Here is a 21,025-nt window from a genome sequence, read left to right on the forward strand (position 1 = left end):
GGATCGTTTTGTTGATTTTGTATTTTGTAATATGAAGAGAAAGGTTTTAGGTTTTATCGGTATCAACGAAAGACCCTTTAAATTTCTTTTTGATTTCTGATTCCTTAATTTTTTTTCATCTGTTATCTCATTTTTTTTAATTTAAAAAGCTCAATTGTCATTTTACAAACTATAGTATGCTTGTAATTAATCATTCAATATAATAAAATAAAAGCATGATTCTTATTTTTTCTCAAATATTTTGGCTAATCAAAACCCTCCATTTCGGTCAAAGCAAACAAGTTTGGTAAAACAAAAGAAAAAATTTGGCCGCAACTTGAACTATATCAAAAATGAAATTTCTCAAATTTCGTAATTTTAGTTAAATTTTTTTTTTTATGAATGGTAAAAATAAAAACTTTGGAAATCCACAAAAAGTCCTGAGAAGACTTTCAGGTATATTGGACAATTGAAGCCACCCGCTATTTCCCAAAAAGAAAAAAAAGTACAAGGACCCTGCAATTGACTGTATGGCTGACTTGACAATAAAATCTCTTGCTTGAATAGATAACTACATGGTTTAGTTAATTTAAGTTCCTACTAACATGATATCAGTTGTGAAGCAATTGTGTGGCCTTAGTTATCTTCTACTCTCTTTCTTAAGCCCATCTGGATCATTTAGTAGACAGTTTTTCCAGAGGAAAATGCTGAAGAAAATGAAGCTAACAGGTTTCGTAGTACCAGCACGGCCCAAAGGCCCATCCGAGCAAGGTTTCTTAATGTCAGTTCTTTGCTTTTTTACCTTTTCATTTTGACTACACCATACATTCAATCTACATAATTCGAAGAATCTAACAATGCAGAAATATACGTATATAAAACAATGTCAAATACAAAGATACCAAATATATATAGATATAGCATAAAATGTGAACTTTCCAAGTATAAACACAAATTTTAAAAAATTTACACAAATAACATTGACTACCCATCAAACTGAATGCCTATTTTTGTCACTTGAGCAGACTCTAATGTCACTCTCCTTGTAAAAATATGACATAAATCAAACTTGTGACAGACACCAGTAGTGAGTGAGCTCCAACTAAACAGTTGCAATCAGACACTGAATTTAATCCAAACCTGGGAGTATGAGAAGTATCTGATAATATTGTGCAATGAGGCAGAGATCAGAGGTAAGGTTTTGGTGGCATTTCCAACTCGCCTAAACTTTTCTCCAGCATTTCCACAACTCTGTTCATTGATGGCCGATTAGCCGGCGACGTTTGTGTGCACCACAAACCAACCATGCCTATCTTCTTTGCAATTTCTTCAGTTTCGATTGATACATCACAAGCTTGTAGTGAAGTGCCTTCAACAAGACAATCATAAAGCCAATGTGGAAAGTACACTTGGCTTGGGTTTTCAGCACTTGATTTTGCATTCCTTCTTCCTCCTACCATCTCCAGCACCATCATTCCATAGCTGTATACATCAGATTTCGTTAAAACAACCCCGAAACTCCTAGAGAAGACTTCGGGAGCAATGTATCCGATGGTTCCCCTCATCTCAGCCATTGAAAGAATGCTCTCTTTTGGTGGGCACAATTTTGCCAAACCAAAATCTGCAATTTTTGGATTGAAATCTTCGTCTAACAGAATGTTCTGAGGCTTTATATCAAAATGCACAATACGTGCATTGCAACCTCGGTGCAAATACTCTAAGCCTCTTGCAATACCAATTGCTATTTCATAAAGCTTCTCCCAACCAAGAACTGCTTTTGGATTTTCGGAGTATATATAATTGTTGAGTGATCCATTTGGCATATATTCATAAATTAGAGCACGCTTGGAGCCTTCAATGCAAAAACCTACTAGACTGACAACATTGACATGAGAAGTTCTGCCAATGCTCAGGATCTCATTCAAAAGCTCATCTCTATCACTTGAAGACTTGTGTAAAATTTTGACAGCAACCAAACGGCCATCCTGCAGTCTTCCCTTGTATACGGTGCCAAAACCTCCTTTACCTAGTGTATCTTGAAACGAGGATGTGATTTTCTTTACCTCTGCATATTTGTACCTTTTGGGGGCAAACGATCCATATTTTTCTAAGAGCATTTCAATATTTCCTTGAGGTTTGTGTTTGCTCAATAAAATGCATTCGGCACAAATTTTGCCACTTCGAAGCTTTACCAACAAAATAAGGCATGCTACAATGAATGCTAATGCTAACGATCCTACTGCTGTACCTATACAAGTATTCAGCACGTATACACATTACAAACTATAGAGTGGAAATGTTTTTATTTATTTTAAGAGACTAACAAATTACTGCAAACAGAAGAAAGATTATAAATAGTAAGACAGTCATTTAAACTGGCAAAAACAATCCCTTGCAGCAAGATTATAAATAGTAAGACAATCATTCAAACACCTCAAAAGAAGATACAGACCCTTACAGGGTACTAAAAATAGGTGCAAAACATAAGGGTCGTATTGAAGGTTATATACTTTCATGTAAAAGATGGTAAAAAGTAGACATATGTTTAGTTTATTCTAAAACTAAAAGAGAAATGATACTTGCCTATTATAATTCTTCTTCGAAAGTTCTTCCCTGCAATATGGGTAAAGGCAAAAATGTCACAAATCATCAATTTTGATAGACTTCTTGCTTTCTTTTCACCTGACTAAAAAGTGAATAACATTTAGAAGCACAATAACTAAAAAATTACAATACAGTTTACTAGCAAAGAATGAGAAATAAAATAACCAAATAGAATGTTAGCAGAGTTATTGACCTTTACACTGTTGATCACAAGCGCGTCCCAATGTGTTGTTAGCAACGCCTTCATGCTCTGGTAAAAGATGATTTGATAATTAGCTGATATCTAGGAAATAAATCGATGTCATAATTGAATGACAATGTCAACTCAATGGACCGAAAGGAATTATGATATGAACCATCTGTCAATACACTACTATCATCATCCCAATTGTCGAATATTTCATATTATAATCCTTTCTGAAAATTTTGGGTGGTGGTTTTATCAAATTAAGAGAGCCGCACGTCATGGAAGCAATAAAGAACATCAGTACTAGAAGTAAAATGTTATTCAATTCTTGTGCTAAACATTGAGTTAGGCATCAAGGAAAAAGCTTCTGATTTGATTTTAGAAGGGAACATAATAATTAACTATAAGAAAAAGTATGGAAAAAATTGGGATTTTTTCACATGAAAGTAAGACCAGGAAACTTTGAAAGGGAAATTAGAAAACCAAAGGTTAGCTATATATTATTGTAATAATTTTGAAGAGTCATAGGCTTAAAGTTTAACTAATCAGTCAAAGTCTTTGATCTTGTCTCTATTAGAGCTGTTATGTCAAGACCCCATTAATTATGACAAAGGGGAAAGGAAAAAGAAAATGGAACTGTCCATAATTTACAAAAAGATTGAAAGAAAATTAATGGATAAATTAATAAAATATGGAAAACCTCTGATAGAATCGAAAACCTCTGTGGAGCTTACAAAACAATCGGACCTTGCTACAAGATCACCTGAGTAACTAGCTGATAGAAGAGAAAGCTGTGAGCTGTCATTTTCGAATAAGAAAATGTACTCAAATGAAGCAAGGTAATTATCCGGCCTCCAACAATACAGTGGAAGCCTATCATCTTTATCAAAATGCTGTGGTGAGTAGCTGAGGTTGTAATCCGTTCCAAATATATTGGGTGGTGATTGTATCGGTTTACGAGGGTCACATCTCACAGAAGAAAGGCTATTCAATAGCTCTTGCATCAAGTGAAAGTCATGATTGACAGGAGTAGAAAAATTAAAATAAAGATTACCACAACCAGATTTATTCAAGGAACTACTAAGATCACGATCTTGAACCGTAATAGTGTTCTTGTCATATGAGATGCTTTCCAATGGTAATAACTTGGAAAACCAAGAGAGAAATGGCTTATCATCATTAATACCACATCCAATCGTTAAATTACCCTGACAATTAGGATCCTTCGTAACATCTGATTGGAGATAGAAAGGAGACTTAATTTCAATAGATTGATCACATGGAAGTTTATCTGTACATGAGTTGGAGAAGCAGGGAAGGAAGAAAATGAAAAAAAGACAAGCCAGTACTGAAGTGGCCATTAAAGATGGAACCAACTGAGATATTAAGTTATAGCTGCTATTTCTAAACTTTGGAGAAGATATGGATACAGACATGCTATTCTTGCAACCTCTTATAATTTTCAATGGATTGACGATAACACAGTTTACTTCATTTTGGGGAATTAGCTGACCTTGACTGGGATACTGAAAGATAAGCAATTAGGCCCTACAATTATGAAAAATGTCACCAAGAAGGTAGTTTAGTTTCTAAATTATATGCATCTCTTTCACTACCCAAAGATTGAGTGCTTGACTACTGTACCCAATGCATGACCGAAATCTAGGGTACAATTCATTAGAAAATAATAACAACAACATAAGGCCCCCAATTTCATTTCAGAAGGGAATATTTTCCAAAGATAGAATAACTTGTAGACTGGTAGGTAACTTTGGCATAAATGTTAGAAAAAGGTAAGCTATAATCTTTTTCCCGCGACTTTAGTATGGTTTGCTGGTGAAAAATTGCATGTGGTTGTAAATATAATTTTTCTTTGGGCTTAAAAGATAATTGACTTAGTCAAGGTTTTCTCTTGTAGTCAAGTACAAGTCTTTACGACTAATTATTCTATCTTTACATCACCTCCATCCTACCATTGACTGTGAAGTAAACTCAGAAAGATAAGCAGGGAAGATATTTTATAAGTGCTCCAAAGATATTCGTCAGTCGTAGCTGAATAATTCAATATACTAAAAAGGACCTGATGCTCGTACTAAACGATAAAAACTAGTCATAATCAAATTGTTCATGAGAGGGTGCTAGAAAGGAGAATATATATGTTTAACAGCTTGATGAATGAAATTAATTTTCAAGTGTTGGATGATTGGATCGATAACAACTAACAAGATATCAGTTGTGATTTGTGAAGTGATTGTGTGTCCTAATGTCCTTTATTTATTTACTAGTATCGTGCCCGTGCGTTACAACGGTTACATATTATAAGATTGAATATAATATGAAGAGACTTTTTTATTTGACATTCATACAAAATAAAAAAAATATTTAAATGAAAATAATAGACAAATTGAAAAAAATGGAAATCCAAATAATAAATAACAATAAAAGAAATAATAACAAATGAAAAAAAGAATCAAATATAACATGAATTTTTTTTTGAAATAACATTGTTATTTAATATCTAATTTTCTCCAGAAGTCAGACAGTGCATTAAACGATTTAAGGAGATGATGTGTTAAGAAACACATTTGAAAAAGATATAATTAAATGATTCAAATAAGGATTTTCTTTACATATATATTCTTGATGAAAATTATTTTAATATTAGAAATTTCTCTACACGAAAGTTTTAGATGTTCTTCATTTTCTCTTCAAATCAAAAAGATTTATTGCTTTTGTCAGCACAAAATCTGCTATTCATTTATTCACAAAAATACAATAACCTTAAACAAAATACGAAAAGATATAATTGTTTTCATTTTCATTGTTGAAACTATAGGAGAAGAGGAGAAATGAAGGAATCAAATCCTCTGTCCACCTGTGTGCAGAACGTTCCTACCATCTATGAAAACTAACCAATCTTGATCTACCACATTTTGGACCTCTCAATGATGGTTTTCACAATAATTAAATACTTGATCCGTCATAATATTTCTAAGCATAGAAAAATTGACTCACATGGTCAACAAAAATAGAAAAAAAAATCCAGTTTGTCTTTATGAAATCTCCATTCTTATATTATAATACCACAAGTAAAATAAATTTATAACAAATTACCACAAGATTTTTTTTATGCAAAAAGGGTAAGTTATATTGAAAAGAGTTCCAATACAATAAATTTTATGTGCAATTTGAGTTATAAATTTTCAAATATAAATGAAAAGGTAAACTTTGAACATTTTATAGCACAAAAATTTTGTCAGAGAATTTTTCAATTTAAAAAATTATTATTAAATAATTTAGGAAAATAGATTGAATACGTTGGATTTTCAATGGTCTAGAAGGCTCTGAGTTAGTGGTTTCAATTAAAATTTTCGAATCAAGTTAGTAGTTCAGATTAAAACTTTGAAGTCAAATTAGTGGTTCGGACTTAAACTTTGGACCCAGACTACAAACTCAATTCCAAAATTGAAATCCGAGTTACCTACTCAGCGCCTTCTAAGCCATAAAAAAGTTCACATGCTAAATCTATATTCTTATATTATTTAATAATAATTTCTAAAAATAAAAAATTCTCTATAATGCTACAACATTTTGTAGCAAAATATATTTTTTTGTTTATATTTGAAAATTTATAACCCAAATTGCACATTAAATTTATTATATTGAAACTCTCCCCTGGATAACTTCATATGGCCCTGTTCGGCGTGCCTTAGAGGAATAAGAATCAAAAGTTTTGAATTGAGTGAATTTTTTTTCCCACGTGAACAGTAATCTTCACTCTTCTGCCGAACAGGGCCATAAAGAATACCTTCTGATATTCTTATTATTAATTTTTTTATATTCATTATAATGATTATTCTCTAGATAAATTGTTTCATTTATTATTAATTATTTCATAAAAGACATTGGATTGTATTTTTCTATCTTTGTTCATTATGTGAGCTAATTTTTCGATATTTAGAAAACTTTCTATATAAGTTAGTCTACACATATTAATGACAATTGATTATTGTAAAAATCTTCATTGAGAGTTAACAAAAAATGTGGCATATGCAAATTAATTAGTTTTTATAGATGGCAAGGAAATGAAACGGATGAAATGGAGAAATAAGAAAATAATTTAATTGCAAGAATAGAAATAATTTAATTGTAAGGAGAAATAAGGAAATGAATTGCTAAGGATTTATTCAATTTTAATGTGATAAACCATGTAGCAGTCTGTGTGGCGAGCATGTTTTTAACTAAATTTAAACTTCCACACATAAAATAGATGTATTTAATCAAAAGAAGACAGATTATGTGATTGGAGGGTTAATATTCAATTCGAAAATTCATCTTTCAATCTCAATCGTTGACGGATCAGGACAACTACGTACATAATATAAGAATGGAGATCTATTCTGTATCTTGGGCCCATCTGGGTCATTCAGTAGAGAGCCTTTTCCAGTGGTAAGTGTTGGAGAAAATGATATTACTAGGTTTCTTATTACCTGACCGGCCCATAGGCCCACCACAACAAGTTTTCATGAAAGGTACAGTAAGATTAATTTCAAGTTATGAACTAATGCAGGAGGGTTCTAATACACCCAACAAATTGCAACTTTTGGTGCACTGGAACCCTCCTTGAACTTATGATAGTTTAGTTTTGAGGCGATGGAGGCTAGCATGGACTTCTCGGAACTCTCTCCTTGCCGCTTCCAGTGCTTCACCTTCCCAAACCCAAACCCGCCAAATCACTACTCTGATCCGCTTCGCATCGCTGTGCTCGATTCACCCGTCTCCCCTCCCCAGTCTCAGATCGCTGTCATGCTGGTCCCACCTGGCCGTGAGCACGACTGGATTTTCTCCACCGAGGCCGGACACCTCCAGTTGCTCCTCTCCTCATCCTCCCCTCCATTCTACCGTCTTGTCCTTATTGGTTCCCTCCCTTGCTCCTTTCCCAAAACATATACCCGCTTAAGTCCCCTACCCGATAAGGATCCTGATTTAATTCAGGATTCTCTCGTTCCTCTTCTACTTGCTCTTTCCCCCAAATCGGCATTTGATCATGGCTACATACCTCAAGTGCCATTTCTCTCATTTGAGGATGATGCTCTCCACATATTGCCTGTGGAGGTGCTTGAAGGACCTTCTGTTGGAGAGATGATTATAGAGGATGTTGTTATTCAACAGTTTAATTCCTGTGAGATTCGCCGAAGGCTTCGATTCAAGAGGATGCCTTATTTAATTCAGACCCAAGTTCGCCTGATACCTGATTTGGTTGTTTCTTCTTGTTCTACTTCTGATTTGTTGGCAGTGTTGAAATCCAGGTCATTTCAGGTCGAGCTCGGGTCATTGGTGCAGCCTTATCTCGCACCAATGGTTGCTGGTCTCTCTCTAATTACCAATGTAGCAGACGAGAAAGTTGCGTGTGAGATCATGCCGAGTTGTCTATGTGTTGGAGTCGGTGGTGGTGCTTTTCTAATGTGCTTGAGGACCCGGTTGGGATTTGATGTACATGGACTGGATACTGATTCATTTATGCTAGAAGTAGCTAAAAAGTATTTTGGATTGGTTGGAGATGAGTTCCTTCATATCAACATTGGTGATGGTATTAAAACAATCAAAAGATATGCACAAGAGAAAGGTAGCGGCAACACAAGCCTGGAGGAACCTCCTTCAATTTATGATGCAATTATGGTTGATTTGGACTCTGGAGATGTGATTAGCGGGGTGAGTGCACCTCCATTGGAATTTATTGAGAAAGATATTCTTCTAGCTGTGAAATCAATCCTATGTAAGAACGGTGTTTTAGTAATGAATGTGATTCCTCCTTTAGACAGTGGATCCTTTTATAGGCACTTGGTTGGTGTCCTTAGTGACGTGTTTGTAGAGCTGTACAAAATAGATGTTGAGGATAATGACAATTTTGTAATTGTTGCTACAAGATCAGAGGTTCAAACTCTTCCCGGAGAGAGTGGGAATCAATTTCTTAGAAAGTTGGAGGAGGTTATTGGCCAACAATTGATTTCTAGCATAACAAAGATTAGCAGTGATGGAGCTTAAAGATGGTACAGCTCTGAAGAATGCAATTGCCTTGTATAATTGACTTCTCATTTATTTATAAATAGAAAAATTGACTTCTATCTTCTATTGGGTGCATCTAGAATTGACGTTTTATAAGTTAGTCACCATCTAATTGGTATAAATAAGATGAAATTGGATGTACAGGCAATAAATTATCTTTCAAGTTAGTGAGATGCGATCTGTGATGTTGAGATTTTAATTTGAGATGCATAGGTCGTAGGTGTAATACATTCACTTGTTTGATAGTGCAGTTTTGGGTTAACTAGTAGGGAAGATGAGAAGCAGAGATAATGTGTCAAAGCGAAACTGTTGTATACTGAATTCAACTGAGAGACGTCTCGCAAAAAAGACAACACCACTCGCAATCATAGGTCGGGCCAAATCAATGAAGATAATGAACAAGGAAACCACACCGCTACCAAGGCATGCTGATACTCAAAACATCTTTATACACAGACACGCACACACACCCCATAACCACATACAAAATATTGGATGTTTGCACTCACGGATATAATATTTGTGATTTCTTATATTAATAAATTAATTTACACGATTTCTATTTGGTAAGCCATATGTGTGTTGTTGTATTTTTGGAGGAAGGTCAGTGATCCTATAGTATTTTTCTTCTTTGTTCTAATAGCATTGGCTAAGAGAGTTCTTTAAATATAAAAAAATAAAAGTATTGATAACATTTTACCGGACATGCACTGCATATAATAAACTAATGTTGATTTCTAATAAGACCGTTTGGATTTATTTAAAACAAATTTAGCAAGGTCCTTTTATGGGACGAGGTGATAAGAAAACGACTATATATTCTCTCTGATAGGAGATGGGATAAATATAACAAACACAATTCTATGCTTGTTATAAAAGAGAGTAGGGAAAATTGGGTCTCTAATGGTGCAATATGGGGTCACTTATCGAGGTGGGGAGAACATAGAGCATCTATGGGTGCATACTGAAACGGGACTCTAGAAAAGACGGAAACTGATTTGGCATGTGGTATGAGCAGCTGAGTTGTGGGCACTTTGGAGAGAAAGAAACATGCGGCTCTTCTCGAACAAACGTAAACCGGTTTTGTATTTGATCAATGACACCTCCCTAGAAGTTGAGAGTTGGCTGCATAATAGCTGATTATATTTTGTTGCTTTAGATCTGCTTAACGGATTTTACTTCATAAACGATCACCACTTATCTTTTCTGATGGTGCCAAATAATTGTGCTGGCATTCGCCAATATGAAGAGCGTGGAACAATTGAGCAATTGAAAATAACATATCAGAGAAAATCAAACCATTATTCTCCAAATACAATGATTTGATTTTATCTAATTCTTAACTTCAAAACTCCAACCTTGCATACAAAAATAAAGTAAATAGACATTTGAATTCTATCCAGCTTAGTGAAGATAAGATATTGGAGAAAACTAAACTCCTAGCAATATTATCATATACTTGAACGAGTTTAGTTTCCTACAACTCTTACATTCACTGCTAGACCTTATTAATTAGTATATCTATTAATGTTTAGATATTTGTTTGGTTCTTATGTATAGATGCCCTCGTCCTAAAATGAAAAAAATGTGATATGTTACTTTTTCAGTGAAGATCAAAAGTACCAAGGCAAAAGAAGCATGATTACTTGCAATCTCTAATTAGATAAAGAAATTGTGATATGTTACTTTTTCAGTAAAAAATCAGAAATATATCTATGAATTGAGTGAAGTAACGAAATTCCACATATTTTATGTGGCAAATTAGAAGTATAACCTAAACTTCATTTTTCACTATTATTTTTTAATAATGCTACAAATAAAATAGATCGGCTGGGCTATTAACTTTTTTAATGCAACATAAGACTTTGCTGTCTAGCCTCTTGTTATTTACATTGGCTTGGCCCGGTCCCCTTGGGCCCTCGACAGAAGAATGTTTTTAGAAACCATAAAGAGAAAAGAATTTACTAAACCAATATGATTCTTATCACATGCTAAGTTAGTTATTCTAACTTAGGCCGGCTTAAGTTATTTATAGTTAAGATCTAAAGTTAAATTATAGTTTAGTCTATTTCTTGTTTGGTTAAAGTTTATAGCTTAAGAAGTAGAGCTAACCCCTGTTATGTTGCTAGAGGTAAAAAATTATAAACATTTGCAAACTAAATAAAATAAAATTATGAAGCGATTCAATATATATATAAAGAAATGAAGTTAAAATTCGATTTTTTACATGTTAGTATCTCCCTGGTTAATATTACACACCAACAATAGAAATTAAAAAAAAAAAAAAGTAGACAATTTTTTTTATTAATTTAAAAAATAACATAATTTTACAATTATGTAATAAATTAATATGTTTTTTATAATAATTTTAGGTACAAAAGTATACTATAGAGATATATTTAATGAGTTAAAAATCTCTTAATTAGATAATTTGAAATAATTTAGTAATTTTTTTATTAATTCTATTTGAACCAACCTTAAGTTAAACCACATGTGTGGACTAAATGTTAAACTACCTTGACAGGTAGCTTAATTTTTTAGATTTTAGACCGGTCTAATGATCGGCTTATGTCATTTTAATCCAGTTCAATTAAATCCCATTTAGCTGCTTAATAAAGACCTAAATCCTTTATTTCATAGTTTAGACCTCAACCAAACATGACCCAAACGTTTATTTCTGACCTTTGACTGAAGTTTATTTAAAAGGTTACTTTTGCTTTTAAAATATTTTTCTTAAACAGAAAAAAAGCCAAATGGCTCCAGTTAAGTTTTCCTGAGACGGTACATCACATAAGATTTGAGCGCAATGGATGGTTCGTCCCATTTCCCCTCAGATGTTACTTCTAACTAATTAAAAGGCGTGTTAGTAGCATTTTGTACACTTTGTACCACATATAGATAAAGAGTTTTATAGATAACAAGAGGAAAATAAAAATGAAATTAACCATTTGAAAAGAACAGTGGTATATTCATATTTTGATTCAATTAAAGGAGGGCTTGACCCTCGTTTCTGTCTCAAAAAAACAGTGGTATATTCAAAGTCTTCTAAGTCCTTAATAAAAGTCCTGAAAAGACTTTAATGTAGTTTGGGCAACGATACCAAGACAATTGAAACCACAGGCAATTTAAAAAAATAAAAATAAAAACATACGAGGACTGAGAAAAAAAACACGGTAATAGTGAGGTAGCCAGCCTTGAGCTTAAAAGACAGTTGACTAGTAAACACCTTCTTGCATTAATTGTTTCCATGAAAGACTAGTTTTGTCGCATGTATTTATTTTGTCAGACAATAATTGGTTGTCCTGCAATTGATGGTATTGTTGACCTTCCGGATTGGGTTTTGTCCAAAGGGCTTTGGACAAATTCTCGTCCAAAGCTGAACTTTAACTGTTCATTATGCTTTAAGATTCATGCAAATGATTTAAACTTAATAAATTTAAGTGACTCCTTGAATTCAAACGGTCTGCATGAATTTTAAGAAAAATCAGACGGTTTGGAATAGCTTTGTATATGCCTTTGTCCAAAGGGCTTTGGACAAAAACCCCACCCGTTGACCTTCAATATAAAATCTTGTGGTTGAACAGATAACTACATGGCATGGTTAATTGTGGCCTTTAGTTATCTGCCGAAATTTTTAAATATATCATACTAAAAAAAAAAAAAAAAAATCAAAGAAGCACGATTTCTGAAAATTTCGAATTTTGACACGGCCGCACTCTCTAAATGTAGTCACTTTTCTGCGGGCCGTATCTAGGGGATGCAGCCCATTTTTTTTTTTTTCCCCTTCTTGTGCAGCAGTTCAATCTGAACGAAAAAAAATGGGGATGGCCGCATCTAGGGAATGCGACCCGCAAAAAGGTGGCCGCATCCAGGGAATGCGGCCGTGTCAAAATTGTAAATTTTTAGAAATCGTGATTGTTTGATTTATCTTTTTTTGAAGGTATGGTATATTTAAAAATTTCGGAGTTATCTGGGTCATATAGTTGACAGCCTTTTCCAGTGGGAAGTATTGGAGAAATTGATATTACTGGGTTTAAATCCATTGGCTCAGCCCCGATTTGGAGAATATTTTGTAGTGCTTGAACTGCGTACGCAGACCCGTTAGGCTTTGGGATCCAAAGGCACGCACCCTCACACAGCCAAGCTCGCTGATGGACAGGGTGGGAGAGAGCCTGAGCCTGAGAAATGTGGAAGAAAAATTATTATCTGGAATATTAAAATTGCGGGAATTTCAAATTTTTTACACAAATAATTATTTTCAATTATAAACAGGAATTTAAATTTTTAACACAAATAACATTGACTGCCTATCAAAATGAATGCTTATTTTTGTCATTTGAGGAGACAGCCCATCTAATGCCAATCTCCTTGTAAAAATATGACATAAATCAAACCTGGGGACTAATTAATCAAACCTGTGACAGATACTAGTGAGTTGCCACCCATATACTCATAGTGAGTTAGCCCCAACTAAACAGTCGGAATCAGACTCTGAATTTAATCCAAACTTGGGAGTATGAGAAGTATCTGATAATATTGTGGAATGAGGCAGAGAACAGAGGTAAGGTTTTGGTGGCATTTCCAACTCATCTAAATTTTTCTCCAGCATTTCCACGACTCTGTTCATTGAGGGCCGATTAGCCGGCGATGTTTGTGTGCACCACAAACCAACCATGCCCATCTTCTTTGCAATTTCTTCAGTTTCGATTGATATATCACAAGCTTGTAGTGAACTTCCTTCAACAAGACAATCATAAAGCCAATGTGGAAAATACACTTGGCTTGAGTTTTCAGCACTTGGTTTTGCATTCCTTCTTCCTCCTACCATCTCCAGCACCATCATTCCATAGCTGTATACATCAGATTTCATTGAAACAACACCAAAACTCCTAGAGAAAACTTCGGGAGCAACGTATCCAACGGTTCCCCTCCTCCCAGCCATTGGAAGAATGCTCTCTTTTGGTGGGCATAATTTTGCCAAACCAAAATCTGCAATTTTTGGATTGAAATCTTCGTCTAACAGAATGTTCTGAGGCTTTATATCAAAATGCACAATACGTGCATTGCAACCTCGGTGTAAATACTCTAAACCTCTAGCAATACCAATTGCTATTTCATAAAGCTTCTCCCAACCAAGAACTGCTTTTGGATTTTCAGAGTATATATAATTGTCCAGCGATCCATTTGGCATGTATTCATAAATTAGAGCATGCTTGGAGCCTTCAAAGCAAAAGCCTAGTAAACAAACAACATTTACATGAGAAGTTCTGCCAATACTCAGGACCTCATTTAAAAGCTCCTCTCTATCACTTGAAGAGTTGTGCAAAATTTTGACAGCAACCAAACGGCCATCCTGCAGTCTTCCTCTGTATACCGTGCCAAAACCTCCTTTACCAAGTGTATCCTGAAACGAACATGTAATTTTCTTTACCTCTGCATATTGATATCTTTTTGGCGCAAACGATCCATATTTTTCTAAGAGCATTTCAATATTTCCTTGAGATCTGTCTTTGCTCCATAAAATGCATTCAGCACAACTTTTGCAACCTTTAATCTTTAAAATCAAAATAAGGCATGCTACGATGAATGCTATATATCCAGTAGAGAAACCTACATTAAAAAAGTAAAAGTAATTAGAATGTATACAACTTCTATCGAGTGGAAATGTTTTAAATATATTTAGAAACTAACAGAGTAAGTTTTTTTCAGGGGGTATTGGGGAATTGAATCCAATTCAGATGGGTTTATACAAGAGAACATGTGAATTTCTTCATTTGTCCAAGATAGTTCAGTGATAATACCCCTGCCAATTTAGTGATTTGCCATACCACCAGCTAGTAACAATATTAACAGCCACTCAATAATTGATACCCACCTTACGGCTCAGCACCTCACAGTTAAATCAGATTAAACAGGAAAAAGAAAATATATTTGGTCAAGTTCTTTTAGATGGATCATAAATAAATTTAAAACACAAATTAAACAAATTAAGCAAACAAATGGGTTATTTGTATAACCATGTGCCACCCATTATTAGGTGATCGCAGTGATCGTGGTCCATCAACAGCATTGGAGGCAGCAATGGCCCTTCTCAAATTATATTACTCAACTTGATCGACAACAAAAGAAGGCCAGAACAAATACCAAGTTGTATTCCAAAAGGTTTTAAAAAAATAATACATAAAGATTTGGCATCAAGGAGAAGATATTTAATGACAGATGATGCAAAGAGAGATACTTGCCTATCATAAGAACTATCCCATTGTCACCATCTTTCATTGCTGCAATATAAGAAAAATAATACAAATATCTGTGAATAACTAACAACCTTGAAGTTAACAGTAGCAGTAATATAACAAGACTACAAGAGCATTCCTTCGTATCGAATGACTTTACAAAGAAGGTTTAACACAGTTATAGCAGCGCGTGCAAAAAAGATGCTAAAGATTTTAACCTTCACAAGGTAAACTTTTGTTATCTGGCCCCAATTGAATAAGATTTTCGCATGCAGAAAAAAATATATAAAAAGGAAACAGTTTTCTAGTGAATACTCCTGAGCTTAGAAAGTCTATTTATTGGTCAAAGTCTTCTCTTGTCACAATCTGCAAATCACAACTAGATTTGTTTTTGGATGAATTCTTCTTTGATATTTAGTTATTTACTTCATATCAAACAGTCTATTCTGCTATTAACTTTGTTTTTAATAACTACAGAAGCCATTGCATATCAAACTTTAGCTCTGAAAAAAAAAAATATATATATATATATATATATATATATTATAGTGGGACGCCATTGCATATCCCTCTCCAAATCTTAAAAAAAAAATATTATAGTGGGACGCCATAAGCCATCCCAACCAACAAAACTAAAAAAAAGTTGGACGCCATAAGCCCATGGCATCCCATGTTAATTTTTTTTTTTCTTTTTTCTGTAGAACCGAAGTTTGGCAACGTTCCGTTGGGATGCCATGGGCCGATTCTGCCTTCTTGTTTTTCAAATTTCCCTGCAACCGTTCTCATTTTTAATATATATATATTTTTTTTTGCTTTTCCTATGAATACAAATTGCGGCATCTTATCCCAATTAGAGCTGTTATGTCAAGAACCCATTAACATTAATTATGCCAAAAAGGGAAAATGAAATTTTACCCAAAAAAAATGGTACTGTATTTTGCAACTAGTTTAAAAAAAAATGGAACTGTCCATATATAAATAACAAATTGATAAAAATCTGCAAGCTACGTACTAACCTTTATCATCTCCACTGTCGGAAACCTCTGCCGAGTTTGTGAATTTACCATCTTTACGATCAAAAACCTCTGTCAAGTTTGTAAAGTTACCAATATCTTCACGATCGAAAATCTCTGTCGAGTTTGCAAAGCAACCGGGCTGCGCTACAAGATCACTCGAATAACTAGCAGATATCAGAGAAAGCTGTCCGCTGTCAGTTTTGAATGAGAAAATGTATTCAAAAGACTCAACGGAATTGTTAGGCCTCAAACAATTTTGTGGAGGCTTATCATCATCAAGAGACGGCGAGTAGCTAAGGTTGTAGTCCTTTCCAAATATCTTGGGTGGGGATTGTATCTGACTGGGAGGGTGACATCTCACAGAAGTAAGGCTAGTATTTAATAAAGTATGCATCGCATTGGTAAAGTTATTGACAGGACTAGGAAAATTAAAATAAAGATGACCACAGCCAGATTTTTTCAAAGTATTACTAAGATAAGGATCTCGAACCCTAAGGATATTGGTGTTATATGAGATGCTTTCTAATGGTAATGACAAAGAACGCCATAAGAGAATAGATGGCTTAATATCGTCACAACCAATTATGAAATAACCTGGACAACTAAGACCCATGATGATGTCTGATTGGAAGTAGAAAGGAGGCATAACTTGAATAGAAGGATTACATGGAAGTGTAGGTGTACATGAGTTGGAGAAGAAGGGAAGGAAGAAAATGAAAAAAAGACAAGCCAGTACTAAAGCGGCCATTAAAGATGAAAATGGAACCAACAAAGATTTCAAGTTATAGATATTTCTAAATTTTGGAGAAGATAGGGACACAGACGTGTTATTGTTGCAAACTTCATAATAATTTTCCATGGATTGAATTTGACCTTGACTGGGATATTAATTAAAAGACAAAAATATTTATAACAGTTGCTCGGAAGATATTCGTCAGTCGTAGCTGAATAATTCAAGATATACAAAAAGACTTAATGCGCGTATTAAACGATAGAAACTAGTCATAATCAAATTGTCCATGTGGCCTTTAGTTTGTTATAGAAGAAATTATATTACTGGGTTTTTAACACCTGCTCGCCCATATATAGGCCCAACCTAGAAAAAACCCAGCCTCGTTTTGGGTTTTGGTGGTGCTTGACCCTTGAAGTGGAATTCACATCCCCTCAGGTTACCAGACTGATTACAATTGAATCGGATGGTTCAAAATTGTTCTTTTTAGCTTGATACGAATCTCAAAGCACAAATAATATTACCCTTGCACTATCCCGAGTAAGTACAGGCTGAGAGTAAATCTGGATTGTATGTTTAGTCAAGTACCTTGAAATGCGTACTCTCCGCAGCGAGAAAGAGATAGAGTGGCCTCTTTTGGGATCGAACAACCGAGGTCACGGATGGACGGTTGGTTAACCGATGCGCATTTCCCGAGAAAGATAAGAGGACGAACTTGGGACTACAGTGAAGTTTCTTTATTACAATCCTATTTTGCCTTTTCATGGAGAAGAGCTGGCATTGAAAACCAACTCGGTGGGTCTGCTGGCCCCTCATTTTATCCTATTTATTAGAAAACTTTCCTTATCTCGAGTGGATTAGAATTTCAGTTAGAAATAGATATAAAATACTAATAAAAATATAAAATAATTTAAACCCCTTCTATTCTACATGACTGGTTTGACCTGACTCAAGTCGATCGGGTGCCATTTTGTGTTCCCGTTAATAGGCATTGTCTCGACTTTCGAGTCCAATTGAGTAGTAAAGCAAGGTCGTATGAGCATCATGATGAGTGACAGAGCTAATGTACATCAGGGGTAGTCAGTTGCCTACTCCTAAATTTGAAAATTTGAATAGAAATAGAATAAATTTTTAACTTTGTCTATCCTTAAAATTAGCTTTGCCTACCCTTGTTTATATCCTCTAATCCTCACTCAAACCCGATCCAATTGACTCCAACTCAAAACCGATTCACTATAAACCCAAACCAGCTAAACATAATTCAACCCGTTTGTCCAAAAAGATACGTGTGAATAAACCCTTGTCGAATCTGGCGATTCTCAGGCGATCGGTGATCCGGAAACATGGAAACGTGGAGAAAAAAATGTGAAATGCACAGAGAAGAAGAAACGCCACCCCTCTTCCCTTGATTCCTCTCTTCTAGTCCTCTGCCTTAGAGTTAAAGGATAACACTTGCGCTTTCTTCTAGCATAATTATCTAACGCTTCATAGGGAAGAAGAAAGGGTTGAAAAAAGCTTACACCTCTGGAGATGGGATATTTGTTCTTCACAAAACCCATGATATGTCTACCAATTGTACCTTTTCTATTTTTACTACATTTGTAAATCTAATTTTCATAATTAAATATGCGCTACTCTCGTATAAGAGTGTTACATACATCTATGCATGGTAGTGTGCATATATCTGTTGGATTGTGTCATAATATACTTGTCTGTTTAACTAGATTTTCAAAACATATATTTATTGAATTTAACAATTTCCTTGAGTTGAGATATGTACAGGTTCATAAGATTTAGAATTGCAACAAGATTATTGAGATTGTTTCCTTTGTCCTTGAGATAACTGACTGCATCATTATTCCAATGAATGCTGAGACTTCAAAATCAATATCTACTCTTCACAAGCTTTTCGAAAAGTGGTCATATGCTGAAATCGGACACTCGAGCGCCAAGATACGCCTATTTGAAGATTGATGAAGTTCCACAATGGTTGATGACCGTTGTAACGGGCCATAGGCGTTGTGATGGTGCCACAACGGTCAGCCATTGGAGTTTTGGCAGAAAAATGGACTTCGGAAATGAATTTTTCCATTACACAACGGCTCCGACTGTTATAATGAAATAAATCCAACAGCCTGCACACCATTTGTATTTTGACCTCCATTTGGTCATACGGGCTCCGGAGACGTAGATGTTAGTGCCGAACTCCATAAACAACTCTCATGTCAAGTATCTCTAAACTATTTTATTTACTTTCATACTTATTAGTTTATATTCAAGTTATTCAAATTTTCGTCAAGAATAACTTATAGACATGCTAGTTAATTTAATTTAGATTAAATTAAAAAAAAAAAGATCCTATTTACCCCCTCCCCCCAGATGCTTTTGGAACCAACAATATCTATGTGTTCCAGCATGACTGTATAATGACAAAATCCAAAAAAGTTTGTCTGTGATAGTTATAATTTTAAAATTTTGAGGCTTTTATTTTTGCTGCTTGTTTAAATTTCATAAATTATGGTCATACAAAATAATATCCATAAAATTCTATCTTAAACCCGAATTCGAACCTGAACCTGTCAGTTTATTTGAACTCGAACTCGATTTTTGTTTACTCTTAACTCAAATCCTGACTACGCCACTAATCATGATCAGGGTTCTAAATAGCTAGCTATAGCGGCGCTATAGCTACGCCATAGCTTTTCCGGACCATAAACGCTAAGCTATGAGATAAAATTGCGCTAACTCAGCTACGACCGCTATAGCTATAATAGCTGACCGCTATTACCGCTATATGAGACTCGCTATAACTACCGCTATGCTACATGATTTTTTTTTTGCAATTTATATGGATTTCTATACTTCTATTCTTATTTCTAATGCTACATGGTCTTCTACGATAAGTATACTATACCAAACTATATGCTTCTATTTTTATTTGTGATTTATTCTATCATTCTATATCGATAAATATTCAAATACTAATTCTTCATTTTGATTACTCTTTTTATAGTATTCATTTGTAAAATTATTATCGTTCGTTTCAATTGAAAGCTGATTTTGATTATTATTATAATTATAAAATGTTTAAATATGTATATTGACTTCATTTACCTTATAAAATTAATTGCTCTTTGTAATACCATGAAGTATAAACTATTAAATAATGTTATTTTTTAGATTTTTTTTCCTTCTTATTTGCATAATTGATAAAAAATATAGACTTAGATTAGTTGTCATTTAGTTGTTACATCAATTTTATAATATTGATTATGTTGATAATTAGTAGAAATATAGAATACAAAGTTTGAAAAGGGAAAATCGCTATATGTGATAGCTTCCGCTATAACTACGCTATTCGCAATAGCTTTTTTTTTTGTCTCTCCGCTATGCCGCTATAATCGCTATTTAGAACCTTGATCATGATACTTCACTTTATGCGGTTTTAACTTTCACCTTGAAATTGATCAGTTGACCAAGTCAACTCCGAAGAACCCACCAGCTTTCTACTCTTCTTTGATGACCAAGATCTAAATTGACGCTCCAAATCTGTTCTCCTCATCTCTACCTTTCTCCATACATAAGGAATTTGATTTTGGCGCCCAATTTGACCTTTCCCTTTCTTTCCTTGGCATTTCTCATTTTCTTGAATTTTCACTCGGATTTATAGATATTTCTGAGAGAGGGTGATTTTTCAATTCGTTTAAGTGTGGAGCACATGCACCAAACTATAAATCAATGAATGGTTTTCATGAACTGTGCCCAGGATGAAAGTAAGAATTGATAATGTTTCACACTAAACCAGTGTTGTAAATAACGATATGTGGTTGTCGGATGGACAAGGTACTGCCAAGCGATTAATAAAAAATAATTAGAAATAATCGGTTAATTAATCAGAAAAAACCAGGACGATTTGGTCACCATCAACAACTAATCGGCTTAACTGGACGTTTTTTACAACACTGCACTGAACACACCGCACCTAAACCAAAAGGCCTTTTACGGGACCTACTATCGGTTGTGTGAGAAAGCCCCTTCCGTTGATTGGTTATTTATCTGAGGTCCATCTGTAATGTTAAATGAGAGAGACACGGGCTGCGTTTTAAAAAATATTAGATAAATCAATTTTGTCATACATTACTACAACAAATTATTATATGACAAATTATTTAAATCAATCTAATTATAATAATATAAAATTATATAG

General features: G+C 34.3%; 3 protein-coding genes across 3 annotated transcripts; 1 reads left to right on the top strand and 2 right to left on the bottom strand.

Annotated features, from left to right (window-relative positions):
• Window positions 1-1,089: 1,089 nt before the first annotated feature.
• LOC144568812 (LEAF RUST 10 DISEASE-RESISTANCE LOCUS RECEPTOR-LIKE PROTEIN KINASE-like 2.1) lies at window positions 1,090-2,222 on the bottom strand. Its single transcript, XM_078319206.1, has one exon. It carries the CDS (start codon window positions 2,094-2,096, stop codon window positions 1,167-1,169), a length of 930 nt encoding a protein of 309 aa, XP_078175332.1. The 5' UTR covers window positions 2,097-2,222; the 3' UTR covers window positions 1,090-1,166.
• A 5,201-nt stretch (window positions 2,223-7,423) lies between these two features.
• LOC144568075 (uncharacterized) lies at window positions 7,424-8,815 on the top strand. The gene has a single exon (XM_078318305.1). It carries the CDS (start codon window positions 7,424-7,426, stop codon window positions 8,813-8,815), a length of 1,392 nt encoding a protein of 463 aa, XP_078174431.1.
• A 4,290-nt stretch (window positions 8,816-13,105) lies between these two features.
• LOC144568815 (LEAF RUST 10 DISEASE-RESISTANCE LOCUS RECEPTOR-LIKE PROTEIN KINASE-like 2.5) lies at window positions 13,106-16,824 on the bottom strand. The gene is made up of 4 exons (XM_078319209.1): window positions 16,755-16,824; window positions 16,089-16,279; window positions 15,079-15,117; window positions 13,106-14,446 (listed from the first exon to the last, which is right to left on the bottom strand). The coding sequence occupies exons 1-4, from the start codon at window positions 16,772-16,774 to the stop codon at window positions 13,287-13,289; spliced, it is 1,410 nt and encodes a 469-aa protein (XP_078175335.1). The 5' UTR covers window positions 16,775-16,824; the 3' UTR covers window positions 13,106-13,286.
• Between the last annotated feature and the right edge of the window lie 4,201 nt (window positions 16,825-21,025).

The sequence above is a fragment of the Carex rostrata genome, chromosome 17 (genome assembly GCF_964058835.1).
Source record: "Carex rostrata chromosome 17, lpCarRost1.2, whole genome shotgun sequence".
NCBI classification, from domain to species: Eukaryota; Viridiplantae; Streptophyta; class Magnoliopsida; order Poales; family Cyperaceae; genus Carex; species Carex rostrata.

Excerpts from the sequence above, each read along its gene's own strand:
- LOC144568812 (XM_078319206.1), bottom strand. The coding sequence starts at position 2,096 with ATGCTCTTAGAAAAATATGGATCGTTTGCCCCCAAAAGGTACAAATAT.
- LOC144568075 (XM_078318305.1), top strand. The coding sequence starts at position 7,424 with ATGGAGGCTAGCATGGACTTCTCGGAACTCTCTCCTTGCCGCTTCCAG.
- LOC144568815 (XM_078319209.1), bottom strand. The coding sequence starts at position 16,774 with ATGTACACCTACACTTCCAT. Across the intron at positions 16,280-16,754 it reads ATGTACACCTACACTTCCAT|CGGACAGCTTTCTCTGATAT; the intron begins GTAATCCTTCTA and ends CAAAACTGACAG. Across the intron at positions 14,447-15,078 it reads TGGGATAGTTCTTATGATAG|GTTTCTCTACTGGATATATA; the intron begins GCAAGTATCTCT and ends TTTTTAATGTAG.